At 36.4% G+C, this 13,101-nt stretch overlaps 1 protein-coding gene across 7 annotated transcripts in view; it reads right to left on the bottom strand.

The window, feature by feature from the left end:
• Positions 1-13,101, bottom strand: part of brsk2b (BR serine/threonine kinase 2b) — a 168,441-nt gene that overhangs the window by 39,958 nt on the left and 115,382 nt on the right. For all 7 annotated transcript variants that reach the window (XM_067437457.1, XM_067437458.1, XM_067437459.1 and 4 more), the window contains exon 5: positions 3,526-3,642. In XM_067437457.1, the coding sequence (XP_067293558.1) occupies positions 3,526-3,642 (117 nt within the window). The remainder of the gene's footprint in view (positions 1-3,525; positions 3,643-13,101) is intronic.

Here is a 13,101-nt window from a genome sequence, read left to right as displayed (position 1 = left end):
ATTTGCTTTTGTGCCAATTTTACACATAGCTGGTGCCTCATTCAATCTGGATGAAAATAAATATAAGCTATTTCTATCAAAATAATGTGAAGTATTATAGTTTCTGTGAATATGCATTTTTCACAAACTGAGTGTGCTATGTAAAAACTCTTTACAACAAGGTTTAATTTTAAAAGCATTACATATTATGAACTAACAATAAACATTTTTACAGCATTTATACATCTAGGCCAATGTTCATTTATAAATACACTATTGTTCATTGTTAATTCATGCTCATCCATAAACTACACAGCCAAGTTAAGTCTGTTGTGTGCCTTATCAACATTCAGTGTAAAAACATGATGCCATATAAAAGCTAACTAAATTATGCTTGTTCTGATCCACCTCGTACCCTAGCATCAAAGTATAGTAAATGCATTTATGCTCTCTCTGAGCACATTCTGTGTTAAAGATATCTAATGCCACATCAGAAGCACTTTTTTTGCCACCTTTCAGTGTATATATGGCATTATTTATACAACTTGAATGTCAAAAGCATCTTTGTACATGTTTAAATTAACATTAATAAATAATATCTTGTTTTAAATGTTATGTAAATAATAAAAAGTGTATTTAGTTGAGTTTATTAAGTTTAAAAGCTTATTGTAAAGTGTTACCAAACAACTGACTCCATATTTAGCAATAGTATATTTGGTTTACCCTTTAAAAACTGATCCCCTGTGATGGGGCATTTAGTTAATTGCTATGACCTTATAATGCTACTCTGTGACAGTCAAACTGTTCACAAGACCACTGTGGCGAGCAGGGCGGGGCCGAGGGCCGTGGGAACAGAGCGAGACTAGTGGAGAAATATATATCTAATAGAGAATGTCATATAATCATATAATGGCAGTGGTCAGTGGTCAGCATTCAGAGTTTTATGACAGTTCAGTTTATGTTACACACAGTTTCTTGTGGATTAGAGTGTTTGTCTTGTAAATAATGTTCTATATTTGGGGTGTCTCTAGTTAAGTACAGCAGGACTGCTATGTTTGTGGAATGTGCTTTACTGAGTGGAAAAAAGACTGAATTTCGCTGTTAGCTGCAAATTACTGGTCAGTACATTAAATCCACATATATTATTAGATTTGAATCTGTTCATTAAAAACAACTTTACTGGGCAAACAGTAGTTACACTAGTCACTATAAATGTGATAGTGGTTTAATTGTTGATATTCTGGAAGCCATAGAAAGAATACATGTATTTATTAAAATCTTTATATTTAGTTTACCTTCATTCATTAAAAAGCGTTATCATTATTAGGCATAACGCAGACACCATAAATTATAACAATTCAAGTGTAATTCATTTGTTGAAACCTGGAAGCCATAAAGAGAACATATTATTTAATTTATTTTTCATTAAAAATAAAAAAATGCAATATTTAAAATATTTTATAATTTATTCATTAAAATGCATTATATCAGCATACTAGTGCATGGTAATCATAGTCCCAAACGAAAGTTTAATCATTAAAAAAATTTAGCCTCTTGTCTCCTTCTTTGCGTATCGCCAAACCCGGAACATTAGCTTTAGCCATTACGCTTTTTTGGTTAAGGGTTGAAGGCTTGCCTTCCAGTGGCTTTGGATGGTGCGAGTGGTAATGAGCATCACCCGCACTCCAACAGTGCAAGGAGAGAGAGGACCAGGCCTGCTCATTAGCACTAGGTCCACCGGCCTCACTCCATTCCCACGGCTCTCAGCCAGACCTGCTTGCCACAACCACATTAAGTAACTTATGTGATCCACTATAAACAGATACTCTCCGCCTCATTATCTTGTGATCTAAACCAAAATTACAGTTCCAGCAATGATTTTAATTCACCTGCAGAAGCCTGATTTCTGAATGTGTGTCATGGATATCCCCTGTGATAGGAACATGAGGGAGGATTGATATGGCAATTCAGGGAAGCCACAGGGGGTGATTAAGACAACGGCTTAATCGCCCGTCGTGGCTTCCCTGACTGTCCAAAAGACCCTGACAGAGAGAAATTACTCCTATATACCATGGTACGATTCATGATTTTGTAAAGATATTTTATGTTAGTCTGTTTTGAGGGAAGCTGGTTAAAGATTGAAAAACACTGAAATCTACTCTTTTTCTCTTGACATTTGCATGGTTTTTACTCTGAGCTAATCTGACTTTGTGCTAGTTAGTTAGTGCTGGTTATGCCTCAGAGAACAAGAAGCAGCAAAGAAAGGTTTCTTTGAAGTCATTATCAAACTTGCAAGCTTAGGGGACCCAGAGTAATGGTCCAAATATGACCAGTGGTACTAGGGAATTTTGAACAGGTTCTTAGGGGGATCTAATTAAATTGAATGAAATTTCTAGCAGCCATGGCCATTTTTATGTAACCACCCCTTCAGTCAAAATTACCATTCAGTTGCAAATATGGCAGAGACCTTTCAGAACTAAAGCTATTTCCAAATGAGGTCAGTCTATCCACTACGCAAGGAATAAGCCTCAGATACAAATGAATGAATGTCTGGCACTGAGGTATGACTGGTAGGCTCTGTGTTAGTCTTCCTTCCTCTCTGTGTTGATATGTGAGGGGTCTGCCCCTTTCAAATTCAATTGGAGTCCATTAACCGCAGTAAACAGAATACATTTGTGTCAAGCAGACAGCATACGAGGAGACTAAAGATGAATGTGTTTAATTAAAAACTGTCATATCTGTGCCTAGAGATGGGAAAGTCACAATCAATAATTACAGCACGCCTCAGTCGAAGGAAAGCATCAAAGCCCTGGCACCATTTTAGCGATGGTTAATATGAGCAGAAGTACACGGACTGAAGTCGAAGATATGGTCTGGTCACTTGGGGTGGATTTTAAAGTCTTGATTAATCTCTATCCATGATAATATGCTCTGCTCTTTGGCACCTAACCCTCTCATTTTCATTGATAATGGTGCCTCTACACATTACATATTCACAGAGACTATGAAAACCAGAGTGGGGTCACGCCATCATATTCATATTTTTCACTAATAGTAGCAGTTCAGAAAGTGCCTCAATGGCAGCAGGCTCAGCCGAGTGTCCCAATGCAAGAATCAGTCGTTCAGTTACATTTATTAGTTGTTAATATTGTGTAATTTCTTTGGCTCTTATCATAATGATGTATGCAAAAAAACAAGAGGAACATTTGTGCATTAGACTATCAATGGGGGTGATTTAGCTAGTTTTCCCTCAGATATTTTCCAAATCTCTCAATAGCATCTTCTCAAGATGATTCAACCATTTCATGTGAATGGGACTTGTCACTCTCACTCCAGGCCTAAACTTATACTTTCATTTGTATTTGAATCTGAATAAAATTAAATATTTACATTAGTATGTAATGTTTTAGCCACATTAAGCATAATTGTACCAGATTATGGAATGTAAACAGTGCATTAAAGCTCCAAATGTGGTTTCCACTTGTTTTATGAAAAAAAATGTTTCATAAAGTGGTAATTGTAGCAGGAAGATGCAGTATGACTCACCCACAGCTGGTTTCTAAGAGACTGTCTCCAACCTGTAGAGAAGCCATGCCAAAGTCTGCTATCCTGATGTTATTCTTCTCATCCAGCAGCAGGTTCTCTGGCTTTAGATCTCTGTGACTGCAAAACAAGAAGAACAAAAAACATGCTTAAAGGGGTGATAAATTGATAAATCAACTTTCCCTTGAGCTTTTTATATATAAAAGGTCATGGTAATTTAAAAATATCCTGTAAATTTCAAAGCTGAAAACGTCCTTGTTAGTCAAAGAAAAGCTTTTAAAGACACCAGACACAGAAAACGATCGTGTGTGCATCTTGACATCATCACCTGATGAAACACTCTAGAGAATAATAAGCACGTCTAATTCAGTAGCCAACAACTCATGGAGCTGCGAAGAAGATAGCAAGATATTGCGCTATTCCTGGTTGTGGAAGAACAGTCGCTGCCTTCATTCAGAGCCTAATATTAGGAATGTGTGGTTGAACTTTATTTTTTAATGAAGTTCCAGCTCACGTTGGGAAGACATGTTCACTTCATTTCACTGCGGAATCGATGCTGGATTTGTAGACATATTGAGATTAAAACACAATGCTTTGCCTTCTATATTGGATCCAACAGAAGGAATGGTGCAACACACTTATGTGAGTAAAACATGTTTTTTATATGTAATAGTATTGTAATATATATAATATAATTTTGCTTATGTGTACGTGTCTAACAGAGCATACCTTTAGCACACTGGATTCAGACATGTATGGGCCAGGGCTCGCAAAACCCAACGTCCCGGGGCTATGTGTTTTCCAGACGGGCTACCAAAACAGAAGCCTGTCGGCAGGCTGATGAATCTCATAATATTCCTTTCTTGTTCTGCTATGTTCTCTCTCTCTCTTGACTTGACATTTGAAGGTTTTTCGCGCTTATATCAAACGATAATGCTATGTAATACAAAATTAATAGTCCAATCAATTGCGGGTGGATGAGAAATAAATCATTGTGTTTGTTTGATAAAGGCGTTTATTCAAAACCATCCCTCTCTCATGTGAACTGACAGGTGAGCTTAAGCTCATTAAATATGCACATATTATCCAATCCTTGCCGTGAGCGTTTACTTCCAAGTCTTGATGTGCGGCACGCCCATCAAAACCCAACGTTCAGGAGAGAGCCTCAAAACCAGTGTAGATAATAGCTTATAACTTATTATTTATGATGTTTTTGAATATAATAACCACACAAACATCATTAGTTGACCTCAGACAACAGTATAAAAAAATAAAAAAGCCAGTTCATGACACCTTTAAGGTATAAACATCTGTACATTGGTATATAACATCTTTGATGAGCATGTTTTTAATTTCTTTATTTTTTAAATTATTTCAAAATGTATTGTGAAGGTGACACAAATGTCCTGATATCCTAATTATTAATATTTAAAGAAACATATTTGAAAAACTAAACTTGTTGATTGGTAAACCTCCACTGCGCATAGGTCTATAAAGATGTTTTGTGTTTTTATTGTTTTGTATTTACAGCTCAACCACATTTCTTATTACTTGTTTAAGCTGCCAGTATTAGATTCAGCCTCAAATCTCCTGATCAGACATCATGGGAAACATGTTGATTCCTTGTACCATTGTGAATTCCTCTGATCTGAAGCTAAAAATTCGGAGCTTTCTGTGCCAGTGTCGAGAAGCGAACTCTCTTTCATCCTGAGCTAGAAAGTGGTCGAGGAACACAAGACCATTTTGGGCCCAAGAGATCAAAAAGCAGCTCGTACATTTCAAGCATCTTTCAAAAGACAGCTGATCGTGACCTGTGAGCCAATGGGCATTTACTGAAGCTCTTCATTTGGGATGGCTTGGCAACAACAACTGGACAATAATTGTTGGTGGGATAGAAACGTGACTTGAACCAGAAATACTGTCCCCCTTCCAAAATAACTACAATTTCACTGAAGCAAATGGTGAATTCTGAGAAAGCATCAACCATCTGCAACCATAGTGAACTGGCAGACATGAAAACATCTGGCCAGGCACTTAATTACTTGATCACAAGATTAAAGTCAGTGTGGGATCTTGTCAATATTATCAATGCATTTCAGTTAAATCTCATGCTCTACTAGTCAACACAATCACTACATTATTAGTAGTAAGTGATGCTTTTAAACTACACACATGTTCATCTATAAAAGCCTCTGTATGTTGGAGTTGTCACAACAAATGTGACTGCTGGATGCACCAGCTTGTATCTCTTCACCCAGAAATAAGTTATTGTGAAAGTTAAACACAAACCAGCAATAGAGTTCTTTACTACAGAGATTGATCCATCTTTCTCATGCCAAGGTAACTAAGGAGAAGGAGGCGCTCTCTGTAATAGAAAGATAGCATGAAGCTCCCAGTCAATACTGGTGTGTGTTTACTGAGAGGCTCTTCTGATTAGCTCCCAGCAAGAGAATGATTGGGTGAAGCAGGACTGACTGGATGATCTCTGGATGATATCAGGAACTGCAAGACACAGTCATAAACATCCTTTTCAAATGAACTCTGCTTGGTTTAAACACAATAACCAGATACTGTACTATTCCCGCTTGCAAAACATGCTATAAGCCATATAACAGCACTTAGCCCTCAACTGTTAAGCCATTTTGCTGCTCTGTCTCTCATTGTAATGCCTAAGTGCAAGGAAGTCTCATTATGCATTGTATAATTATGAATGCTGAGGATGAAAAGAAATCCAAATGAAATTGAATAGCTTCAGAAGGAAGACCCTTCGGTCTATATGGTAAACTGGTTACCAGGGCTTTGACACTGGGCTCGAGAAAAAGACCAGAGAAAAAATTAGCTCAATGGAAAGTCGGCTATAAACTCTTAAGGGGGCAACCTTAATGCCACGCATTTCATCAAAAAAGTTTTATGTTGTCGAGATGCATGTTGCGGTGTTCTGTCGATTTGTCCTACTTTGTCAGATTTTGCTACCTCCTTTTAAAACAGTAGGTAGTAAATCAACAGCAAAAAAAATGCTACCTATTAGATTGTCGTACCAGCATTATATTTATGTGGTTTGAGGCTTTTTAACATCCATAACCACCCCTACCCTAAACCTACCCTTAAACAGCTGCAAAAAATAACAGCAAGACCAACAACAACCATCAGATAGTTTTAGGAAAGAACAGTTGCCAAGATTTCAAAATGATATGTGACAGTAGGGGCAAAAGTACTGTAGTGAAACTGCACATGAGTGGGCAAATCTGCTGGGGTGAAAATGCTGCTGGGGTAAAAAAAAAGTGTCTCTGTGGCTCTGCAGACAGATATTATTGGTTATACATGATGTTGCTACAAACGGTTCCTTCAGAAGTGGAGATATTACAGCTCCTGTACAAACTGTTTTAAACCACAGTATATAAAACATCAGAAAAAAAAGTCAAGAATGCTTAAAGGGGGGGTGAAATGCTGTTTCATGCATACTGATCTTTTTACACTGTTAAAGACTTGGAATCCCATACTAAACATAGACAAAGTTTCAAAAGTTAAGGTGGACGTTTGATGGGAGTATTTCTTTGTCAAAAATACTACTTCCGGTTAGTCATAAGTTTCGGCAAGTTTTTTGAGATCATGCGTTCCCATTGACGTTAGTGGGGGCGGAATTTCCTTGTATGGGCCTTACGGACAATTCTACCGGAAGCGCGTGAGAGAGAGCGAGGGAGAGAGCGAAAGCAACAGCCTACGCCCATCAAAGCGCTGGCTTGTAGGATGCTAAACAGGTGATATAACCAGTAGCTACTGACTTACCCACTGATAGGCCGGCGGTCGATCTGTATTAGCACTTTCCTCACGCGACGGGCGAATCACTTTCCTCACAGAGCGACTCACTTTCCTCACGCGGCAGGCGAATCACTTTCCTCACTGAGCGAATCACTTTCCTCACTGAGCGACTCACTTTCCTCACGCGGCGGGCGAATCACTTTCCTCACTGAGCGAATCACTTTCCTCACAGAGCGAATCACTTTCCTCACAGAGCGAATCACTTTCCTCACAGAGCGACTCACTTTCCTCACAGAGCGACTCACTTTCCTCACAGAGCGACTCACTTTCCTCACAGAGCGACTCACTTTCCTCACGCGGCGAGCGAATCACTTTCCTCACTGAGCGAATCACTTTCCTCACAGAGCGAATCACTTTCCTCACGTGGCGGGCGAATCACTTTCCTCACAGAGCGAATCACTTTCCTCACAGAGCGACTCACTTTCCTCACAGAGCGAATCACTTTCCTCACAGAGCGAATCACTTTCCTCACAGAGCGACTCACTTTCCTCACTGCAGCGCGCTGCTGCACACGTCATTATTTAGCTCCACTCACACGACACGCCCCCACCCGCTCGGCTTTTTTCGGAAAGACTCGGAACAGCGCATCTTTCTTATATAATTATAAAAAAAATAAAGACTTTTCGGAGATATGCAGGATGCAATGCTACTCTATAGGTACTCAAGATTGACATGACACTGACTGAAACTGAGTGTTTCACCCCCCCCTTTAAACCAAACATGTCATGGTCGATTGGGACACAATTAAACATGTGTTTTTTACTGATATTTATGAGAGTCATCATACACCTTATTCAGGGTAGATGGCATTGGCAAATGAAGACATTTTATTCATTAAGATTTGACAAATGACAACAAGAGTAGACATGCAATCTGTTAAAAATGCTGCACTGTATACCTGGTGCCAACAAAACACTGAAAATATGTCTTTGCCAAAAATTAACAACAACAACAAAAAAATGTTGTGATAGATCTACAGCTAATAGCTTCATCCTTTTCATTCACATTAAATACAATATGGTGTCTACCCTGAATAAAGACCATTTGTTGAGGTTTTAATAACCATCAGTGCATGTCAGCAATATCACTTTCTTTTCTCTCATTTCTCTGCACCTTTTCTTATATATACATATACATATACATATATATATATATATATATATATATATATATATATATATATATATATATATATATATACATATATATATACATATACATATACATATATATATATATATATATATATATATATATATATATATATATATATATATATATATATATATATATATATATATATGTATATATAAGAAAAGGTGCAGAGAAATGAGAGAAAAGAAAGTGATATTGCTGACATGCACTGATGGTTATTATATATATATATGTGTGTGTGTGTGTGTGTGTGTGTGTGTGTGTGTGTGTGTGTGTGTGTGTGTGTGTGTGTGTGTGTGTGTGTGTGTGTGTGTGTGTGTGTGTGTGTGTGTGTGTGTGTGTGTGTGTGTGTTCTCCTAATTTCTATGTGCTCAGAACAGCACATTCATATTTGTAGACACAGGCCACACTTAAAAGCACTAAAATGACAACCAATAACTAGTCAAAAGCAAGCTGTTAATCTAGGAAATAATAGACCTTTTAATGCTATGTTCTTCACTTTCTTATGAAACTTTCTACAAAAGTTTGTATTCTAGAATGGAGCAGCAAGGCTGCATAAATATACCAATTATCAAATCAACTCTCACACATTTAATACTAAAATAGTGCTCATACTGCTAACTAGGGGTGTGCATTGGCACTGCCTTCACGATTCGATTCGATTACGATTCACCAGGTAACGATTCGATTCAATTCGATTCTACGATGCATTGTGATGCATCAAAATTCTACTGCACACAAAGCAAATTTTTCATCAGTCATGAGGCAATACAAGCAGATATTAAACAACAGATTGTATTGGCTGCTATGTGTCTCCTGTATCTTTGACATAAAAGTTATTAAATAAAATAAAATGTAATTAAATAAAATTAAATAAAATGCAATTAACCCTTAAATGCATGCCTGTTTCACCAAACATTCTTACATATTCAGGTCGTTACCGACCCGGATCTATATTTAACATGGATAGACCTCTACCTGTCGTGATAATATATAAAACTCCTGATTTTAGAGTAACAGCTACAGAAGAATAAAATAAAACCTATTTCGTTACCTTTTGGAGCTTGGAAGGATTCAGTTTGAGCAGATGTTTTATACCATCATCATATGACCTCGTCAGAGCTCGTTTACCAGTATATGCAGCATCTGCCTCATATTCGCGATCTCCAGCATATTCTCCAAACTCATTTTCAATGTCTTCAAAATCAATATTTTGATCACTGACAGCTTCTTGACCACATCCATCATCAAGAGACAGTGACACTAACATATGATTGTGTTTAGTACTTGCTCTCTGAAGTAAATCACTAACCCATTTCAAGTTTTGCAGATTATAATTATTGTTTCGTTTTCTGTCAGAGGTAACTATGAGTGAAACGTCACTTCATCATTGGGTATCAGACATTGCCACCTTGTGGAATAAAGGGGAATTGCACATAATCGATTATGGCACTTTGCCGCATCGATGCTGAATCGTTCATGCCCCGCATCGCGATGCATCGCCGAATCGATTATTGTTGACACCCCTACTGCTAACATACACTCAAAAAAATGACTTGAATGTATTTACAAAAGCAGCGTCACAGGGTTCCACACAACTATATTGAGTATTTTTGACAAATATCAAATTTAGTTATATGAACAAAAGTAATCCAAGCAAAGCAGACAAAATTTCTTTGAGTAAATACAAACCATTTGAATTTGTCACGGTTACATAATATTTATATGTGCAGTTTACTTAATAATGTATGTTAAATTTATACAAGTTTATTATGTTAGGTGAACACATTTATTTAATTTATGATTTTTTTAATATACTGTAATTGTAAGCTGATACTATAAGCTGGTGTAAGTGGAAAACTATTAAATAACAAGTATATTTTAAGAAACAAAATGCAAAAATTACTTATCGGACCAATTAGATTTTATTGAGGGCAGGAATTCCATCCAATAAATGTATGTATATGAGTGCCCACAGCCTAAACACAGACACCACTCTTCTGCATAATGGTAACCACAAATGTACAAAAACTCGAATGCCCAGTATAACTGAACATTTAACACTAACATAAACGAACAACAGCTTTCCCTTTCCTGATGAACAAATAAAACAAGACTTTAATCCCTGGATTTACTCTCCCAACTACAGATGCACTTCCCAGTTTTTTTTTCTTTTCTTTTTTTTTCGGTTTCAGTCAGCAGTGTTAAGTTGACCAAACACACCCTTATTAAGTAAAGCTGACAATACTCACTTTTAGTAGAAACAACTAAGTAAATTTAAGTTAATGTAGTTACATGCGTTTTGTGAACAAGTAATTAGAACAAGGAGGATTTGAATACACCAACAGTGAAAGTTAATTTTTTTGAGTGTATGTACCTAGAAGAGTTAACTTGGCTCAATTTTTTTCTTCTTCCTCTCTGACAACACTGTATACCTGACAGCACTTGCATCATATAAGAGGCTGATGAATTTGACAGACTTGACTCAGACTTTAGTCTTTCTGTCTGTCCTCACAGTAGGGGCAGAAAGCCATAATTGTATCTCTGTGAATGCAGTGATAGCAGAAGGCTATCAAAACAGAACATAATCTGTGTGGAGGTTTCAAACCCCAGAGATGAAAATGGCTGCGAACGAGCAGAGGAGAGAACAAGTGATGCCTCCCTGCTATGCTGTTTATTTAATGCTTTCCATCACCTATCGAGAAAGGCCTTCAAACCATCCATCAGCTAGTTGAGCTGTGCTGGAAGCATGCGGCAGTCTTCATTAGGCTGTGCGCCTGCTGAAGCGCATGGTAAACAGATGCAAATATTGTGCTAATGGCTGCCCCTTCAGTGCATTAGTATATTAGCATATGAAGAGGATATAGTCGTGAGAATTCAAACAGAATCATTATTAGCATTAGCGATAGCTCCAAAAGTTGTAAAAAGTTGAAGTGAACTTCTCGTAGATGAAAGTATATTAAGGACTTCAGTAGAAAACAGGCCGTCTTCCTACTGTCCAGTTTGTCACTGTTCCTGATGTATAATTTATGAAGTTCTATAGAGTAGTAGTTTGACAGGTTTAAACTTTAAAAAGGGACCATTTTAATTCACATAATTTGCTAGTAAAATTCAAGGATCCACACATAAGATGTAATAATGTAAGATTTCTATATAACAATCAATGTGAAATTATGAAAATTGACCACAGTATGTAGGCTATAAATGTTTTCAGATTTTAAAAAAAATGTCTGTGTTAATTATGAAATGTTCATTTTTCATTGCCACAACCACATCCAGCTTAAAAATTAATTGCACCATATGCAAAATGTTCCAATAGTAAATAAAAATATATTTGATGATCTAAACATCACTGATTAATAAAGAATAAAAAACTAAGTGGTTCCCATCAAGCTATTTCTCTTATTCTACCACAACCCATTAGCAAGAGAAGTTCAAATATAGATATTTCACTGTAAAAAATTATTTAAAAGATAAGTTACCTGGTTGCCTTAAAATTGAGTTCACTGAAATTAAAAATTTGAGTTAACACAATTAAAATGTTTGAGAATTGACAACCTTTATTCAAATATTATTAAAAGATTTTGTAAGCATATTGGGTAATTGTGTGTGTTGTATTTGTGATAACAGTGAAACATGCAAAATTGTGCTATTTTCATAATTTATCAATTTTTTATGTGGTTCAGATACAATAATATTTTGAGTTTCTATTTGTCAAACCAATTTCCTTCATTTCCTTCAATGAACTCAAAATATGTTAAGGCAACCAGGTTACTTACTTTTTTAAGTTAAACCAATTTTTTTTTTTTTTTTTTACAATGTTCACTTTGTCCATTACTGCAACTGAACTAAAGATTTAAATACCTCTGTAAGATTCTTCTTTTATTTGTGTTTTTGGGTTAGGTCACTTCATTAGCACAACAAACTTCATAATTACCACATCAAATTTATAATTATTTACATACATTGGCGTAAAGATGAAGAATTAGTTTCTTAGTATTTTAACTTTAAATTGTTTGAAAATTTCTTATTTCCATTTGTTGTACAGCTAATTGAAACCCTCTGGCTGTATATCCAAAAAAGATTGAGAGAAAGCATACAGAGAAAATTTGAGCAGATTTTTTTTTATATATATATATATCTCAAAGATGTGGAGAGAAAAGGCTTAAGGATGCACTCAGCGATAAAAACTCTACTTTTCTGCAGTTGCACTGGAGGGGAGCCATTAATCTTTGACCTGGAATGTGTGTGTGAGTTTGTGGCTAGGAATTTTGCTAATGTGCAAAATAGTAATATCTCAATATGATGATATTTAGTATTCATAACATTGCTTTGTACTGACTGAAAAATGCTTCACTTGAGGTGGCTTTCACCATACATAATAAATGAGACAGCAGCAGTACAACACTTCGGACAACAACAGCTGGTGGCTATACATGATGCATGAAAACAAACAAAAAATGTTAGCGGCAACAAAACCAACACGTTTGACTTTCTTGAACCAAAATAATGAGAGTGTGCCAAGCTTCGATTGCTCAAAATACATTTTAATGCCCCATAAAAAAAGGCTCCGATTTGAACGCATCAATGAAGTCCAGAACTCTT

This window comes from Pseudorasbora parva, chromosome 1 (genome assembly GCF_024679245.1).
Source record: "Pseudorasbora parva isolate DD20220531a chromosome 1, ASM2467924v1, whole genome shotgun sequence".
Lineage (NCBI taxonomy): Eukaryota > Metazoa > Chordata > Actinopteri > Cypriniformes > Gobionidae > Pseudorasbora > Pseudorasbora parva.
This window is presented reverse-complemented; position numbering and strand designations above follow the sequence as displayed.